General features: G+C 42.8%; 1 protein-coding gene across 4 annotated transcripts in view; it reads left to right on the top strand.

Annotated features, from left to right (window-relative positions):
• The window catches only part of WDR7 (WD repeat domain 7), a 213,668-nt gene that overhangs the window by 51,370 nt on the left and 143,777 nt on the right, over positions 1-18,521 (top strand). For all 4 annotated transcript variants that reach the window (XM_028747877.2, XM_028747879.2, XM_028747876.2 and 1 more), the window contains one exon: positions 2,399-2,522. In XM_028747877.2, the coding sequence (XP_028603710.2) occupies positions 2,399-2,522 (124 nt within the window). The remainder of the gene's footprint in view (positions 1-2,398; positions 2,523-18,521) is intronic.

The raw sequence follows: 18,521 nt of genomic DNA, 5'->3' as shown, positions 1-18,521 counted from the left end.
CGACGGCAGGCAGGAAAGACAAAGACGTCTTTTGAAATTTGCAATGAATATTCAACTCTCTTCAAATTTTCGGAGCGGTCTTTTGTTCCAGTAAGGAGAAGGGCGTTCAGCTGAGAGGTTTCGCAAGTCAGAGAGCTTGCTGAGTTGTTCGAACGTAACTCCACTCGTCGGCAAATGGGGTTGGCGTCTACTATTTTTGATAAATGACTATCTGGCCTTGACATCACATCTATGCTGTTGTGGCCAAAAGAAAAAAAGAAGAAGAAAAAGTTGATTGTGCAGCTTTAAAAGAAATATATGAGGAGCAGACCTGTGACATTTACAGTAGTGTTTTGAGCTGGCTCCTAAGCTTAATTGAAAATCTGCTGCCAGGATTGTGTGGCAGTGGTGGAGTTCATGCACACATGGTAGATGAAACCTTACTCTGTGCTAAGCTAATCTTTTATTTCAGTTTCTAGCCTGCCTCATCCCAAAGACTTAGGGAGGAGAAGCTGTGTGTGAACACACACTCTTTAGTGTTGCTAGTGAATGTCTAGCAAAACATGTAAGAATTTCAGCTTTTATTCTCAAGAATATTAAGCTTTAATTCTCTTGTATACTGAGGTAGAATTATTATTATTATTATTATTATTATTATTATTATTATTATTATTATTATTATTATTTATATACCAAACTTCATTCAAAGATCACAGGGTGGTTTACAGTATAGAAACACAATAAAACGCACCATAATAACAAACAAAAACAATACCCCCACAGTTTAAAAGGCTATAGATTGTTTAATTAGCCAAAAGCCTTCCTAGAGACAGCATTCCGCAAGTGGGGAGCCACTGCAGAAAAGGCCCTGTTTCCTTGTTTCCATCTTCCGAACCTCCTGCAGAGGAGGCACGCAATGAAGTGCCTCAGATCGCAGGGTCCTGAAGAGGAATCCTAAGCAATGCTGTGTTCTTGCAGTGTATTAAGGCAGTATCATGAATTCTGCGAATCAAGTCTATAATTCCACCATGCCAAGTTCTCTGTTACTTCTGAGATGTTTTTACACCCAGCTCATACTGTGGCATAGTGGTGAGGGAGGTATTTTCCATTGGTGGCTTTTCTTCCTGAACCAGTAAATGAGGTGTGGGAAACCTGTGGTTCTCCAGAAGTTCTTGAACCACAGTTCACTCTATCCCTGACTAGTAACCATTCTGGCTGACTGGGACTGATGGTCATTGGAACACAACAACATCTGGAAGGCCACAGTTTAGGCACCACTGTTGTAAAGGTGCAGTTCTGCTAGAATCCCGTGGGTCCCTCTCAGGGTTTTGTATGGCCAGTGTCTCCATGAGAATAATCTGTTGGCTTTGCCCATATGGCTCTTCCATCCACACGTGCCCTAGCAGGGTATGAGGAAGTTGTACAGTATTGTTCCTATGCATGAACGTGACATTGTTGATCACTGAACTGTCTGGGAAAGATAGTCCCTTTATAAATTCTGTTGTACCTAAATGGATGATGGAAGCATTTGGGGACCTTGTAAGCTAACTGCGGAAAGAGGTTTTTTATGCTATCTATCATGCCAACTATCTTTGCTTTGGTAAGATGTCATTCACAAGCAATATCTGCAACCAATACATTTTGCGTACCAGCATTCTTCTTTTTTTCTTTTTTTTACCTGTAGGAGTGTTCCCCCTCCCCCATATCATCTGACTTGGACTTCACTGTGATAGCACCCTGACTGTTGAATTCTCTCCCCTGGGAGACACCAGCTCTTAACAAAATTCCTAGGTTAAAACAGCTGTTTTCCCATCCAGTTGATTATTGAAGTCCAGAATACTGAAGGACTTAGGATGTGATAAACCATATCTATGATGGTTTTATAATTGATGAATAATTTTAATAGTTTAGTGGTTGTTTTCTCATACAAGAAGTTTTTTTGTGGTGTTTTGAAAATCACTCTGTGATTCCTCTTGTGGCAGAGGGTGCTAGAAAAGGTTCCTTAACGTCTGTGCGGGTGGTGCTGTGGGTTAAACCACAGAGCCTAGGGCTTGCTGATCAGAAGGTCGGTGGTCCAAATCCCTGCGACGGGGTGAGCTCCCGTTGCTCGGTCTCTGCTCCTGCCAACCTAGCAGTTTGAAAGCACGTCAAAAGTGCAAGTAGATAAATAGGTACTGCTCCGGCAGGAAGGTAAACAGCATTTCCATGTGCTGCTCTGGTTCGCCAGAAGCGGCTTAGTCATGCTGGCCACATGACCCGGAAGCTGTACACCGGCTCCCTCGGCCAATAAAACAAGATGAGCGCCGCAACCCCAGAGTCGGCCACGACTGGACCTAATGGTCAGGGGTCCCTTTACCTGTACCTTTATGTGAACATTATGGAGTCCTTTTGCAAACATGTGTCTTCCTTGGGTTTGTAGGTACGAGAAGCTGCCCAGGCCTTGCTGTTAGCAGAATTGAGAAGAATTGAGCAGACAGGAAGGAAGGAGACGATTGACATGTGGGCTCCGTATTTGCCACAGTACATGGACAGTGTTATCTCACGTGAGTATTTTCTGTTTAATCCAAATGTGCTTAAAAATGTGGATTTAAGAGAAGACATTTCAAATAACAATGGAAACCAGTATGTTTCATAGGGAAAGCTAGATTTCAGAGCTTGACATAGATCTCTTTCTCAGATGTCAGCATTGGATATAGGGATGTTGAAAGTCTGGGGTAAAGTAAACAAGTCCTTCAATGACAACTGTATGAATATGACAAGACATTTGTCCTTGAATTAATTCAATATTTCAAATTTACATTGTGTATATACCATCCTGATCTACCTCAAATCGGGCTGTATTGGTTGCCGTAACAGACCGGTTGTATTGCACCAGTCAAATTTCATCCAAATATAATGAAGTCTGTACTTTGGTGCAGCCGTTTCAACCCAAGCTAGATCATTTAGTTCATTTTATTGGTGAGCAGGAATTTGTTTATTTCTAATATAGCAGACATTTTTATGACAACAAAAAACGTTTTGCCCAACGGAATTGAATTTCCTTTTGTTGAGAGTGTTTTGTGTGTTAAATGCCAATTGATTTTTTTGGAAAGATATATAATGATCTTGTTAAATCTAAATGGGATATATAATCTAGATTTACATGGAGATACTCTGTGCTGTTTCCAAGAACAAATGTCAGTAAAAAAAATAACACTCAGTCTTTTGACCTTAAGTTTAACCCCAGCATTATTTATATTAAATAATTACATACAAGGTACATGGACAATACTTTGGGGGTGTTCGAATGTGGCAATAAACTATGGTATTTAGGTTATGAGATAGGAATGATTCTCCTTTTCGGCTGGTCCCCTTCTTTGCCGTCTTCATCTTCTTTTCTGTGGTTTTCCCAAAAAATAGTAGAATATGCCTATTTATGTCCCAGCCAGCCTGTCCTTCAACCAATCAAATACAAGTGACACAGAATTCTCTCCTCCCCAGAACATTTTTTTTCTGTGCGTGACCAAGAGTTTCTACCCACAAACTAATAAAAAGTGTAATTTTACAATCCTCTACCTCAGTATTTAAAATAACCCAGTTTCCCCAGACCAAGCCTATGTCACTAAACAACAGCTAACTCTCAACCACCAAGGAAGGATGCTTCCTATTACAACTTTAACCCTTAACCTCATAAACATAAATTGCATCTAAATCAAGCACTGTTCTACTAAACACATTTTTAAAGGTGCTTTCTCCACAGGTGTTGTTGGGTTACAATTCCCATTGGCCCCAGCCAACATCTGGAAGGCAGCACATTAGCTGCCAATAAATACCTAAGGTGCGCTGCAGGTACTGTCATGAGCCACGAAAACAGGTGATCAACTACAGTAGTAGGAGAGATCCCAAGAAACCAAAAAGATAGCATTATATTTCATGAATGAAAAACTCAATAACCCCTGCATAATCTCTATCATTGGCATCTTTTTTTGTATATCAATTTCTCTTCCATCCTTCTAGCTGCTCTGAGCTAGTAAAAGATTACTATTACTATTATTATTATTATTATTATTATTATTATTATTATTAGATCTGAAGCATTATGTTTGCTTCTTTAATAGGAAAAAAAATGTATCATACAACCCAAAACGAACACAGCCAATATTTGCAAAAAGGGCTTTTGCCCATCTTGGAATAATATGCTATGTACTATGCCATCGTACAGCTGCCTCTGGAAGTAAAAAAATAAAATGGTAAAGGACCCCTGACAGTTAAGTCCAGTCGCGAACGACTCTGGGGTTGCAGCGCTCATCTCGCTTTACTTGCCGAGGAAGCCGACGTTTGTCTGCAGATAGTTTATCCAGGTCATGTGGCTAGCATGACCAAGACGCTTCTGGCGATACCTGAGCAGCGCACAGAAACGCTGTTTACCTTCCCGCCGGAGCGGTACCTATTTATCTACTTGCACCTTTTGGCATACTTTCAAACTGCTAGGTTGGCAGGAGCTGGGACAGAGCAATGGGAGCTCACCCCATCATGGGGATTCGAACTGCCAACCTAGGCTCAGTGGTTTAGACCATAGTGCCACCTGCATCCCACCCTCTGGAAGCAGAGGGATATTATTGCACCAAACCATAGGTAGCACAAGGTATGATTTGAAAAAACCATTTCAAGCAAACCATTATTTCTGTTTGTCTGATGATGTCTCAAATGACACGGGGCAATTTACTGAGTTAAGCTTCCTTAAACGTGATTTGTTGATGGCTCCCTGATTTGCCATTGGTCCCTCGGTTCTGTCAGGATCTGGCATGGTTTGGCAGCCCCGGATGGAAGAGGAGGAGGAAGGAGAAAAAGCAGAGCTGGGGCTTGAAGATTGGCACCCAGGGGTCACTCTCCCTGTGACTCTGGAGAAGATCTGCCAGCTCTCTCCATTGCTCCTCCAGCAAGGCAGGGGGAGGGACTTCAGCCAGCCAGTGGGAGGTACTGAGCAGGAGGAGGGGGTGGAGTCAGAGGGCAGGGCACAGTCCTGTCATCGAGATGCAGGTGCCATGTCTGTAGGTAGAATTAGACACCTCTACCTAGGTGGAGAGCATGTTTGAACATGCAGCCCTCCTGGAAGGTGAAGAGTGTCTTGCGAGTGATCTCACCTTGCCTTGTCCTTAAAAGCTTGGGCAGCAAGGTACGGTAACTGTTGGGACATCTTCACTGCTTCTCTTCAGTCCTGTATCTCTTGTCTTGCTTCTGTACCTTGGAATCATTACTTCTTGGCCCACTACTTGATGCTGAGCTGCACCATTATTAGCCTGAATCCAGTTATCTTCCTTATGCTCAAGGAAGAGCCACTTGTCATTGTGTTTAACGTGACAGTCATGACATCTCTGTTGAGCCTAAAAGTTCCTCATTGTAAGTGTTTACAACTTTTTCCAGATGTAAATGTTTTTTTCCTCATTACTTTTTTTTTGGAGATAATTTAAGTGCAAGTTAAAAAGGTATAACTGGCTTTGTTTAATTCAGGCATGGCCAAACTTGGCCGTCCAGCTGTTTTGGGACTACAACTCCCATCATCCCTAGCTAACAGGACCAGTGGTCAGGGATGATGGGAATTGTAGTCCCAAACCAGCCATGCCTGGTTTAATTGGTTTGCAATTAAAATTCAGTAGGATATTTGCCAAATCTGTGCTATTCAAGATTGAATTCTAGAATATGGTGTTTTGAGAAAATAAAAAAGTAAATAAATCCAAGCCATTGCATGGCAAGGCTTGCCTCATACGAAAGTTCATTAAATATTTTTTAAGGGGGGCGATTCATGTTTTTGTTGATTGTTCTTTTTTTCTGCTGCAATTACAAGTAAAAAATAGGTGGATAGCACCTTATTGCTAGCAGTGTTAGTGAGTACTGTTGTAGAAAATGCCCTAATATTAGTTGTACTGAAGAGTATGGTATTGATTTGTGCCATTAGTCTCTTTCTGATTTGCTGAAGAACTGAGGTTTTTTTTTAATGCTAATGGAAATAAAGAGCTTTACAAAACACAGTGCAAGAATACGGGAACACATTTCTGCAGTAAAGCAAGTGTCTAGGAAGCTTTTAAAATATATATCTGTCCAAGTTTGGTTTGGTGCAGACTATGCCGGTGCCCATGTATATAGCATGTGTTAGGCATTGATTTATGGTACACTATTTATTTTAAGAATTTATAAACTGCACCACCATCCAAAGGTGGATTTCGGGGCAGTCTGCATCAAAATTTAAAATCCACAATGCAATGTAAATCATAGACAAACAGAATTGCAAAATTGAACAGAACGAAACTAGTCAACCAACTAAAAACTGAATATGCACACATTTATCATGTCAGCTCACACATTCTTTTTTAAATAAAAAACAGGTTAAAAACAATTATAATAAAATAAGCATTGATTAAATATAACACGGTATTAAAACAAGTCCAAATTAAAATCAAGACCAGGTCATATAGGAAGAACAGATTATGAGAATAGCATAGCTCAGAGCAAAATTACAAAGCTACAGCAAGATTTAAAAGACCCTGGGGAAGTAAATGGGACGTCACCTGATGTGCAGGAAGCCATCAGAGTAGCTGTTGGGTGGGCTTTCCTAGGACACAGTATTCCATAACCTGGATATCACTGATGGAAGGACACTCTTCACTCATAGCTCCAAAACAACAACTTCCTCTTCTTTTTCTCCTTGCAAAGAAAACTCAGCAACTTTTTTGGGGTGGGGGGAACAGGAAACTCAACAACTTTTGTGCCTGGCTTTTCATTATTTGAAATATGGCAGCCCTAGGGGCCAACAAGGACTTGCCTCCAACAAGGATGGAAGGGTCCAGGTCTGTGCTTGTCGGAAGATGCCATCTTCCAAGCACCCCAGTCTCTGGCTGTGAGGAGCTTTAAAGATCAAAGGCAGCACTTCAGATTGAGCCTGGAAACAACCTGGAAAGGTGGCCAAGTATTGCAACGTGCGATCTCAGGCGGCAATTACGCAACCATATTCTAACTTTTCAGACCATCTTCAAAGATAGTATACACAGTAGAAGGCACTGCCAAACAAAAGGTTACCAGGACATTCTCTTCCTGTGCATGTAAGGTCATAGCCGATGCACCAGCATAAGCAGGTAAAATGGTGCTACCACCAACCATTTACTCCTCTGATGTTACAGATGGATCCCAAATTACTTACCTGGTCCTGAATATAGACTCCTTGCACATGTGCTATAATGGATCGTGCAGTTCCTATGTCCACCATTTGTCCTCCTTTTAAGAAGCAGCTTTATATATACAAACGGATATGCTAAGTGGATCTGTTGCCTCCCTAGTGCTCTGGCTTTTGAAAGGGGACAAATGCTTTATGCAGCTGTAATAATTCAGTGGGTTGAACAGTAAATTATTATTAAAGTAGGAAATGAAAGAAAACTTGGTGGATGGTTATCAAGATGACTGATTCTAGGGTAACGTAACGTTTTCTCACTTCTGATTTCAACTGATTAATAATAGGATACTTTTAAAAAGCCAAGTTATGCAGTTTGGGCAACTTTGCACAAGTTTGCTTAATTTGTGTATACAGTGGTACCTCGCAAGACAAATGCCTCGCAAGACGGAAAACTCGCAAGACGAAAGGGTTTTTGGTTTTTTGAGTTGCTTCGCAAGACGATTTCCCCTATGGGCTTGCTTCGCAAGACGGAAACGTCTTGCAAGTTTGTTTCCTTTTTCTTAAAACCGTTAATACAGTTGCGACTTGACTTCGAGGAGCAACTCATAGCACGCGGTGTGGTAGCCTTTTTTGAGGTTTTTGAAGACTTTGGTGATTTTTGAAGCTTTTCCAAAACTTTTCTGACACCGTGCTTCGCAAGACGAAAAAAATCGAAAGACGACAAAACTCGCGGAACGAATTAATTTCGTCTTGCGAGGCACCACTGTATGTGTGTCAGAATTTGACGGTGTTATAAGGCTGCGGTGCAGAGTTCCCTCTGTGCATACCCTGCACATACTGAGGAGCCTTGTAGGGCAGCATCGAATGAGATGGAAAAGGTCCTGCTGAAAGGGAATAGTTTCGCCTCTTCTGCACTCCTGTGGGTGCTGGTGGAGAAGCAATTTGGGTGCAAGTGCTTTTCCTGTACTTTTGCACAGGTTTTCCTGGATCCTGATCTCACCCTTTTTTGTATTCTTGCCTTTGCCAACGACTCTTTTGCCTTATTTGGTATGCAGGATGGATGCCGCTAAAGGAATAATTTAAGGTTTCGCACAGAATCATTCCCAGATTAGCAGGGTTCTTCTCTTGGTCTGTTGCTGATTAAGGCAGGTGAAGAAGGGAAGGAATGATGACCTGGTGTAATGGTAGTTGATTGCCGCTCTGACTTTCATTACTGTGTCCTGTTTTTGTAAGAGGAGTGCCCCCCCCCCCACTGGAACAAGTTAATCCATGCTTTCTGATGGAGGAAGTTGAGCCAAGTTTCTTCTTCTTTGCTTTCTGGGTCTAGATCCTGAAATGGAGAAGTTTTGGATGCAGCTCTGGAGGGTTGGAGTTCAAAGCAAGAGCAGTTGTCATTTGGTTTTTTTCCATTCATTGTCAAAATTTAGTATCATTACTAAACTACAAGTCCCTTAACTATTAGAGATAATGGTGCTGGCTAGAAATCTAGACACTCAGGATGAATTACCCATTATTCAGGATACACTGTATATTTTGTACTTTGTAAAGCTCTTGGAAGCTTATGTTGATGTCGAGCGGTATATAAATAAATAGTAATAAATACACAGTGATACTGTTGATTACACACCTGGTAGTAATTATCATTACTCAATAACTGCAGTGTTAGGGCTGCAATCCTAATCCAGTTGTACGCAGTGCGATTTATTTCCAACTGAATATGCATAGAGTTGCACTACAGATGACGGGCTGCATCGGAAACAGTTGTCTTGGATTAGGCTGTAAAGCTCAGCCCTTAAGGAGTCTGTGCATATCCCACTGATCTAGCACCTTAGCCATTATATATATTTCAGACTACAATCCTATACCCAATTTACCTGGGAATAACGGGAACCGAAGCTTACTTCTGAGTAGGGTTGCACTGTTAACTGAAAGCATTCAATATACTACTAGAAATCAGAGCTAATATCTGCGTTTGTTTCTCCAGCAAATCTACTGATGCACACAAATCTTAAATATTGGATGAGCTGTTAAGGATTTTCATAAAGGAATGTAAAATCCAGCTATGTTCTTTGTACGCCTGCCTGCCTTTCCCTGCAATTTTTCACCTGCCAAATACCTTACTCATTTAACATTTATTGTAGCAATTCTGTGGTCTAGTAACCTCTCTTACTCATATTTTTCATAGTTTATGTTTACAGCTTAATTCTCTAAAAGCCTTGGCTGTATGAAGTGATTGCTTCCTCAATTAGTTCAACACTTGTACCTTTTAAAATCCATTTGTTGGCTATGAATATATAAAACAAACACTGAGATTTAATCAGTGTAATGTACTGATGTAACTATATTTTGCTTTTAGAAGCATTACATTTTCATATACAGTAATCACAGTGTTTCTTCTGCAGTTTAAGAGCAGTTTGTCATCTTTTAGTTCCTTTACAAATCCATATGTAAATAGCCTGCAAAGAACCTGTGGCAGTTCATGGGTTCTCTTCCAACAAACCATCATAATTGGCATCGCTGGCGTAAATATATACATGCATTGACAGAGCAGTGAGATCCAGATTTAGTTTTTTTCCCATCTATGAGTGTTGGAAGTCAACTTTGATATGTCCATATGAAGACAATATAGGATTTGGAGGAGGCGCGCATACACACACACACACACACACACAGTGGTACCTCGGGATTCGAACGGGATCCATTCCGGAGCCCTGTTCGCATCCTGAACAGAACGTAAGACGCGACTGTGCATGTGCGGGTCGCGTTTTGCCGCTTCTGCGCATGCGCATGACGTCATTTTGACCGTCTGCGCGAGTGGCGAAACCCGGAAGTAACGCGCTCCGTTACTTCCAGGTCTCCATGGAGCGCAACCTGAAAATACTTATCCTGACGCGTATTTATCCTGAGGTATGACTGTATTAAGAAACAGAAGAACCAGTGATGGAAGGCAGTCAACATGAACTAACACGAACACATTTTAATGCTACAGAAAATTAAAATAGAGAGGAAAATGAGCATTTAAAATTGGTACAAAACTTAGTATTGATTTGGAGATTTCTAGAAATGCTGAGGAACAGAAAAAGTCCAGGTCTCTTTTCAGACTGTAGTGTCCCCACAGCTTGAAGATGATGACTACATACAGCAGTGGTTCTCAAAGGGTGTGGCACACCGCTCTGGTGTGGCAGGAGAAGATGGCAAGTGTTGCAGGAAGATTCAAGGACAATTAAAGAAACATTTAAACATTTCTGTGTAGTATAATAATACAGTATAGTATCAAAATGACTATTTATGGTTATGAATGTTCTTCAGCTTAGAAGATCGCAGTACACATGACTAGGGGGAAGAGCAATATACTGTTGTAGCTGGAAGGGGGCAGTTTCAGTCTCTCTCCCCCCCTCTTTTTTTTGTTTTATTTTTTCTTTTGGACCCCTGACCATTAGGTCCAGTCGTGGCCGACTCTGGGGTAGCGGCACTCATCTCGCTTTATTGGCTGAGGGAGCCAGCATACAGCTTCCGGGTCATGTGGCCAGCATGACTAAGCCGCTTCTGGCAAACCAGAGCAGTGCACGGAAACGCCGTTTACCTTCCCGCCGGAGCGGTACCTATTTATCTATTTGCAGCTTGACGTGTTTTCGAACTGCTAGGTTGGCAGGAGCAGGGACCGAGCAACGGGAGCTCACCCCGTCACGGGGATTCAAACCACCGACCTTCTGATCGGCAAGCCCTAGGCTCTGTGGTTTAACCCACAGCGCCACCCGCGTCCCTGCAGTTTCAGTCTCTGATATCCCTTCAGGTATTCTCCTGGTAGAAAACAAGCAGAATAGGCAGTGTTAAACCAGGGTTACAGTCACCAAAACGGAATGCCTAGTTGCAATTTTGGGACCAGACCACTCAAAAGCCATATTTTTAAATGTAACCTTTTTGGTTCCTGAAATTCATTCTGATTGTGCAGATGGATGTAAACAGAGAGAATTCTGCAGGATGTCTTGCTGGTGTGTGAAAACAGTCAAGATCCATGGATCCCAAGACATGCACCTCCAGATGGGCGAGAAACCATTGGTCTCAAGTGGCCAAGAGCCAGGCAAAATGTGCCTGTTACCTGTGGTGTAGTGGTTAAGAGCGGTGGACTCGTAATCTGGGGAACCGGGTTCGCTTCCCTGCTCCTCCACATGCAGCTGCTGGGTGACCTTGGGCTAGTCACACTTCTCTGAAGTCTCTCAGCCCCACTCACCTCACAGAGTGTTTGTTGAGGGGGAGGAAGGGAAAGGAGAATGTTAGCCGCTTTGAGACTCCTTTGGGTAGTGATAAAGCGGGATATCAAATTCAAACTCTTCTCTTCTTCAAATGCTGAGCATAGGGTATAAACCCTTGGAAGTTTTGAGAGGTAGATGGCAGCCTTTAATGAAGAAAATTGCAGAAGATAGGCCAGATAGGTTGAGGCTCTTCAGCATGAAATACCTTGTGGCCACTTCAACTTCTAGAGGGTTAAATTCATACTGTTTCCCCTTTCTCCCATTAATGATATTGGTGAAGACTTATTTGCAAGGAAATTAGGAAGTCAGTGGTTGTATCTGTAAGGCAAGCATGATCAAGACTGATCAAATAAGGATGGTCATATATGGGGCATTCCCCATATTTGAGCTGAGTGGGGATTTGAATCCTGCCCGCCTCCCATCCTAGTCCAATGCCCTAACCTAGGGTTGCCATATTTCAGAAACCCAGGACAAAGCGCCGCCTTTCAGATATTCCTCCCAGGTGTCAATTCCGCCCTTGAAATCCTGGGGATGTATGGGAAAATCCAGACATATGGCATCCCTATCTAACCACTACGCCACACAGGCTTTTTGTTTATGTGGTGCCGACATCACCTTTACCTGTTCCATCTCCCCCTATAGCACAGTTGCTACATTTTGGGCAGATTTCCCCCAGCTCTTTAGAGGAGAAATGGGTGGGTATCTGGACACCCCGTCAAACCACAGAAATATATTGCTTTTGAATCAGATGAGTGGATCCGCATAGAAGGAATTGTAATCAAATTAATAATTGGATCCCGGCCCCTAGCTAAGCACATTAGTCTATTGAGAACTTACAGTCATCCCCTTTAGGAGAAATTCGGATTGTATATAATTTTATACTTTCCTTTTAACTTCTCGTATAGCCTGCTGTGATGTCATAGCGAGAGGATTATGACTCTAGGTGAAAGATGAACAGCAGGGCCAGATGAGCTCTCATAGAAATGCACTCCCAATTCTTCCCTACCGTTTTGGTAATAAGCAGAACATACAGGGAAAACCGAGTGGGATGTTTTGGGACTTGGAGATGTTTTTCTTTGCTTCTCCTTTTCTCCTTTGTTTTTCTTTTAAAGGTTTAATTCTTTAAAAGCTGCTTTGGGTGGGATCTAGGGTGATTGGCTTTTTGTAACTGCTTTAGTCCTGATGGTGAGCAGTATCCGTCTCTTCCACCTAAAACACATTTTCTCTCTCTTCCAAAACAGCTGTACAACTCTTGCACCCTGCTTGTCATGGGCATAGATTGTGTGCAGTCGCCCCTTGCGCAGCCAACTCCGAAATCATTGCATTATGCCATATATTATTCCATTCTCTTTTTGAATTAAAAGGGGGGGAGGGGGAGGGAGAAGAGAGATGGAAAGCCAATGTTTCTGGATAGAATGAAACAAAAGAATTTTTTAAATGGAGGCAATAAATACGTTTATAAAAGTTGATAATGAATTATCGGCAGGGTTCCCTGGCTCAACAAAAACCAAACATTATAGGTTGTAATTTTGCACACAGTTTCCTGGGAGTAAATCTCATTTAATTCAGTGGGGTTTCCTTCTGAGTAGACACGCTTCGGATTGTGCCCTTCACAAAGTATCATGTTAAATTCCGATAAGCAGATGATGCGAGGTATTACTCGGTGTGCCCAGTTCAATTACTTGGCAATTTTATGATAATTCATCTATGCATTTAGATTATGCTTTAGTTCAGTTCTGATCGGTTTTTTCTCCGCACACGCATATACACAGTGCTTTCTTTCTAGAAAAATAGGTACCCTCACCATGAAGTTGTTACAGTAAGTGCCACACTTTTAAACAAAAAACAAAACAGGTGCTGGCACTGTGTGCCCTTGAGTGCCCCCTTTTTTAAAAAAGTGCTGCTATATTCCAGTAAGGTAAAAGGTAAAGGTAAAGGTTGCGACGCAGGTAGGCATGGAATCAACCTAAGACATGGTGCAAAGACTCATTCATGGACTATCAGACATAATGCTTTAAAAAAATGTTTTAGGAGGCCCCTATTCCAGCATGTCACCATCAACATAGCACGGTGCTATGTCTTTGTGTCTGACAGACAAAATATCTTTATTCTACTTCTACACATTTCTCTGGCTTTCTCTGTCCACAAGGAAAGCAGCATGTTGGGGAGAAACATGGAAGCTCGTTGGCAAGTTGGATTTCTGGTAGGACTCTGCCTAGTGCGGCAGAGTAAGATTTGGGTACCTCCGTCTTCCTGTGCATAGCCCCAGTGTCCTCTTCTATCCCCCTGGTTCTTATTACTGCTGTTACTTGTGACGGTGTCATCCGTGGCCTTTTGTGCTGGCACCATATTTGTTTTCTGCAAATAGTCCAATTAAAGCTGCTGCGTCGGCAGTATCTGTACAGTTCCAGTGGCTTGGAAATGACTGGGAAGGTTACTTGTCAGCCTCGGGGAAGGGGAAATCCTCCCTTGCGAACATTTGGTGATTTGCATCATGAACACTGGCTGATTCAGTTCCTTCTAGATTTTCATCCATAGTATTTCATCAGGCAGTCTTGTTTTCTGACTGGGGTGGTAATTCATGGATTTTGACTCAGGAATTTGGACACTGTCTCTGAAGGCAGATATAGATATATATATATGAATGCTGATTTTGGGTTTCAGGAGTAATATATATATATATATATATATATATATATATATATATATATATATATATAAGGTAAAGGTACCCCTGCCCGTACGGGCCAGTCTTGACAGACTCTAGGGTTGTGCGCCCATCTCACTTAAGAGGCCGGGGGCCAGCGCTGTCCGGAGACACTTCCAGGTCATGTGGCCAGCGTGACAAAGCTGCATCTGGTGAGCCAGCGCAGCACACGGAAACGCCGTTTACCTTCCCGCCAGTAAGCGGTCCCTCTTTATCTACTTGCACCCGGGGGTGCTTTTGAACTGCTAGGTTGGCAGGCGCTGGGACCGAGCAACGGGAGCGCACCCCGCCGCGGGGATTCGAACCGCCGACCTTTCAATTGGCAAGCCCTAGGCGCTGAGGCTTTTACCCACAGCGCCACCTCCTGAAACCCAAAATCAGCATTCATAGCATTGTCAGGGGGTGGGGAAATAAGTGTATATATCAGCATTTCCCCCTGTTATTTGTTAGGGGTTTTGTGTTTTGTTTTAGTTTTTTCCCCCCCGTTTTTGCAAGAAGAGATATTTTTAAGCATGGATGTTAATCTGTTCCTGCTCTCTGAATTTCCTTGTGCGCACAGTTCTTAAAGTTACTGCACCATTGTATTCTGCCTAAACATTGATGTGGTGAAATGTTGGGGTCCTGTGTGAATCTTAGAAAATGCTATTTTCATTATAGCTACAAGAGGGTCAAATTGGTCTGTATGTAATGTTGGTTCTTCAAATCGAAATGCATTTTGAAAGGACTCCCCTCCCCTGTGTGTGTGTGTATACACACACACACACACACACACACACACACACACAAAATATAATTCCAGGTTTCCTTCCCCCACGCAGCACCACACACACAAGACACATCTTTTTCGGTCAGAGCAACATCTTTTCTTAAAATGTGAAAATGATTTGTTTTCTAGAATATAACACTGGATGTACTTGAAATCTTTGAGCACTCGATTTGTCCAGCAGGCAATAGAAATTCTGATATATTTTATATGTCTGATGGTGCTGCAGATAGAAAGAAATGGCTACTGTGTCTTTAATGGAAAGCAAAAGGTTATCTTTCTGTGGCCTTTGTGTATATGTGCTGATGTGGATGTAGGCAGCCAGACAGGCAATGTGTGCAAAGAGACTAGGGAACCGACTGTGGATCGATAGAAATAGTGTGAAGTGAATTAATGTGAGGCAGGCAGTCTGTCTGTCATAAGGATTGCAGGGAATGTGGGGCAGTACTGGTCAGTCACTGCAGAAATCTCTTTCCAATAAATTTAAACCTTCTGTCTGGAAATAAACTATAGACAAACTTCCACCTCCCATACTGTTAAATTCTTATTTATTTAGATAGTATTTTCACAAAAACTGTGAATACGCTAACGAAACAGAACCAAAAGAAAACAGAAGAAAAATATTTGCAGGATGCTTTATATGAAATGAGCTTTGCACCTTTGAAATGATCCTGTATATCCACATTAGCACTCCAAAAGAAAAAGCAATAAATTCTTTATAACAAGTATGATTCTGTCCCTATGTATCAATACCTCCTTCTTTCAAATTAAGCCTGCAATCCTGCGCACAGCTACATGTGCACGAGTCGTATTGACTTTAAGTACACATAACAGTTCTTGGGATTCCAGCCTACAGCTTTGCATTATTATGAAGCCTTACAGCAGGGCGTATTCAAAGCTGTACTTTGAAATTTTCGCAGAGCTTTCAGTCGTGAATATTCAAAATGGAGAAGGTCACATCAGAAATGTTAGTCCAATAAGATCTAAATTTTAGTAATTCAGAGAACTGAATGCAATTCAGATCTGTAAGCTCTTAAAAGTGGTTGATACAAAGAAGTGTGTATGGGGGGGGGGTGTCCTGGGAAGGGGGTGGGAGGAATTTTTCTGTGCCCTGCATTAGAGGTGGCCAGCCCTCTCTTTGGGATCTTAGAGTCAATGGTAAAGGAGTCAATGAACAGTATCCAACTACCTTATTCCTTCACTGCAGTGATTTGTGCATGCAAAGCGGAACTTTTCCCATGCACCCCTTAAATGAGGGTTTTCTACCAACCCTCTAGAGCAGATTTGGGGAGGGCACAGGGTGATCATGGGAAGAGGCAGAGTGTTCTGTTGTGCAAGCAAAAATACTGATGGAACAAGTTAGTTGGATGCCATCCGCTGTTACTTGCTAGGTTTTGCGAAAGGCCTTGGCATTCTGCTGAGTTCCTGCATAGCCCCAGCCTCTGGAATCCCGATTGGTGCATGTAAATATCATTAGATCTCTCTGCTTGGGCTACTGACTTACGTGCCTTTAGTTCTGCATGCTCCCTGCCTGCATTGATCCTGCCATTTATTACGCTTTGCTGTTTCTTACTGTTCCTAATCCCTGCTATTTTTGTGGCGTTAGCTCCTTATTTTCTGAATTCCCCTTTGCCCCTCATCTCATGAACAAAACTCTCTGCTATTGGTTTGTGCTTGACTCATGGATTCTCTTCTGAACTCACCATTCGGCTAATTGCTTTGCCCAGATTTCTGATCCAGCTTCTGTTAGCCCACGGTGTATCGTGCTTCGTCTGATTCTGATTTAGTTTGCACTTCCCATCTCCACTGAGTCTCTAATCCTGACAGCTGCCCATCCTCCAGTCTCAGATGCATGTGATGTTGACAAAGGTTTGCTGCAGTTCTGGCCAGCACCTGAACCCCGCCACCCCTTGCTAGGTCTGCAAGCAAGATTTCTTTTCTTTTCTTTTTGCCACAGTTGCCACTTTTGCTACAACACATTTTCTTCTAAACGGGAAGCCGGAGGAGGGGGCTGAATTGAGCCAAAACACTTCTGAATGACGAACCCATTTAATCCTTGTGGGTGCTAAGAGTCCAGTGATAACAGTGGGAAGCTTGTCTTACATTTGAGTAATGAGATGCTAAATGCTGTTCCTATGCACTGGTGACATGCCCTGGGCTTTCTTTAACCAAATTGCCCTCTGCATCAAATACCATTGAAGCAGTGTCTAGTTCTGATTTGTTACCTCTTAGGGCGCACAACCCCAGAGTCTGTCAAGACTGGCCCGTATGGGCAGGGGTACCTTTACCTTTACTTTACTTTAGTTAAGGGTTGCATTGTGCAGTAGTGGAGCCCTTCCAGCATCAGCTACAACCTGATACAGATGGAGTCAAATTTGCAGATGACACCAAACTGGGAGGGGTGGCTAACACCCCAGAGGACAGGATCACACTTCAAAACGACCTTGACAGATTAGAGAACTGGGCCAAAACAAGATGGATTTTAACAGGGAGAAATGTAAAGTATTGCACTTGGGCAAAAAAAATGAGAGGCACAAATACAAGATGGGTCACACCTGGCTTGAGAGCAGTACATGTGAAAAGGATCTAGGAGTCTTGGTTGACCACAAACTTGACATGAGCCAACAGAGTGACGCGGCAGCTAAGAAAGCCAATGCAATTCTGGGCTGCATCAATAGGAGTATAGCATCCAGATCAAGGGAAGTAATAGTGCCACTGTATTCTGCTCTGGTCAGACCTCACCTGGAGTACTGTGTCCAGTTCTGGGCACCACAGTTCAAGAAGGACACTGACAAACTGGAACGTGTCCAGAGGAGGGCAACCAAAATGGTCAAAGGCCTGGAAACGATGCATTATGAGGAACGGCTAAGGGAGCTGGGCATGTTTAGCCTGGAGAAGAGGAGGTTAAGGGGTGATATGATAGCCATGTTCAAATATATAAAAGGATGTCACATAGAGGAGGGAGAAAGGTTCTTTTCTGCTGCTCCAGAGAAGCGGACACGGAGCAATGGATCCAAACTACAAGAAAGAAGATTCCACCGAAACATTAGGAAGAACTTCCTGACAGTAAGAGCTGTTCGACAGTGGAATTTGCTGCCAAGGAGTGTGGTGAAGTCTCCGTCTTTGGTGGTCTTTAAGCAGAGGCTTGACAACCATATGTCAGGAGTGTTCTGATGGTGTTTCCTGCTTGGCAGGGGGTTGGACTCGATGGCCCTTGTGGTCTCTTCCAACTCTATGATTCTATGAGCCTCCAGCACCGATGTTCTGCTTATTTATTAGACAGTTTCTACACAGCCACATCGCTGTGGTCTAAACCACTGAGCCTCTTGGGCTTGCCGATCAGAAGGTTGGTGGTTCGAATCCCCACGGCAGGGTGAGCTCCTGTTGTTTGGTCCCAGCTCCTGCCAACCTAGCAGTTCGAAAGCACGTCAAAAGTGCAAGTAGATAAATAGGTAAATGGCGTTTCCGTGCACTGCTCTGGTTTCGGTGTTCCGTTGGGCCAGAAGCGGTTTAGTCATGCTGGCCACATGACCCGGAAAAACTGTCTGTGGACAAACGCCGGCTCCCTTTTACAGAGCCACATAGCTCTGTAGGGTTCTTGTGGTGGTGTACATCACATCAGAAAACATTGTAAAATGGCTACCATCAGAAGTAGCTCACTGAGTGCGTGGCCTT

The sequence above is a fragment of the Podarcis muralis genome, chromosome 11 (genome assembly GCF_964188315.1).
Source record: "Podarcis muralis chromosome 11, rPodMur119.hap1.1, whole genome shotgun sequence".
Classification (NCBI taxonomy): Eukaryota; Metazoa; Chordata; class Lepidosauria; order Squamata; family Lacertidae; genus Podarcis; species Podarcis muralis.
This window is presented reverse-complemented; position numbering and strand designations above follow the sequence as displayed.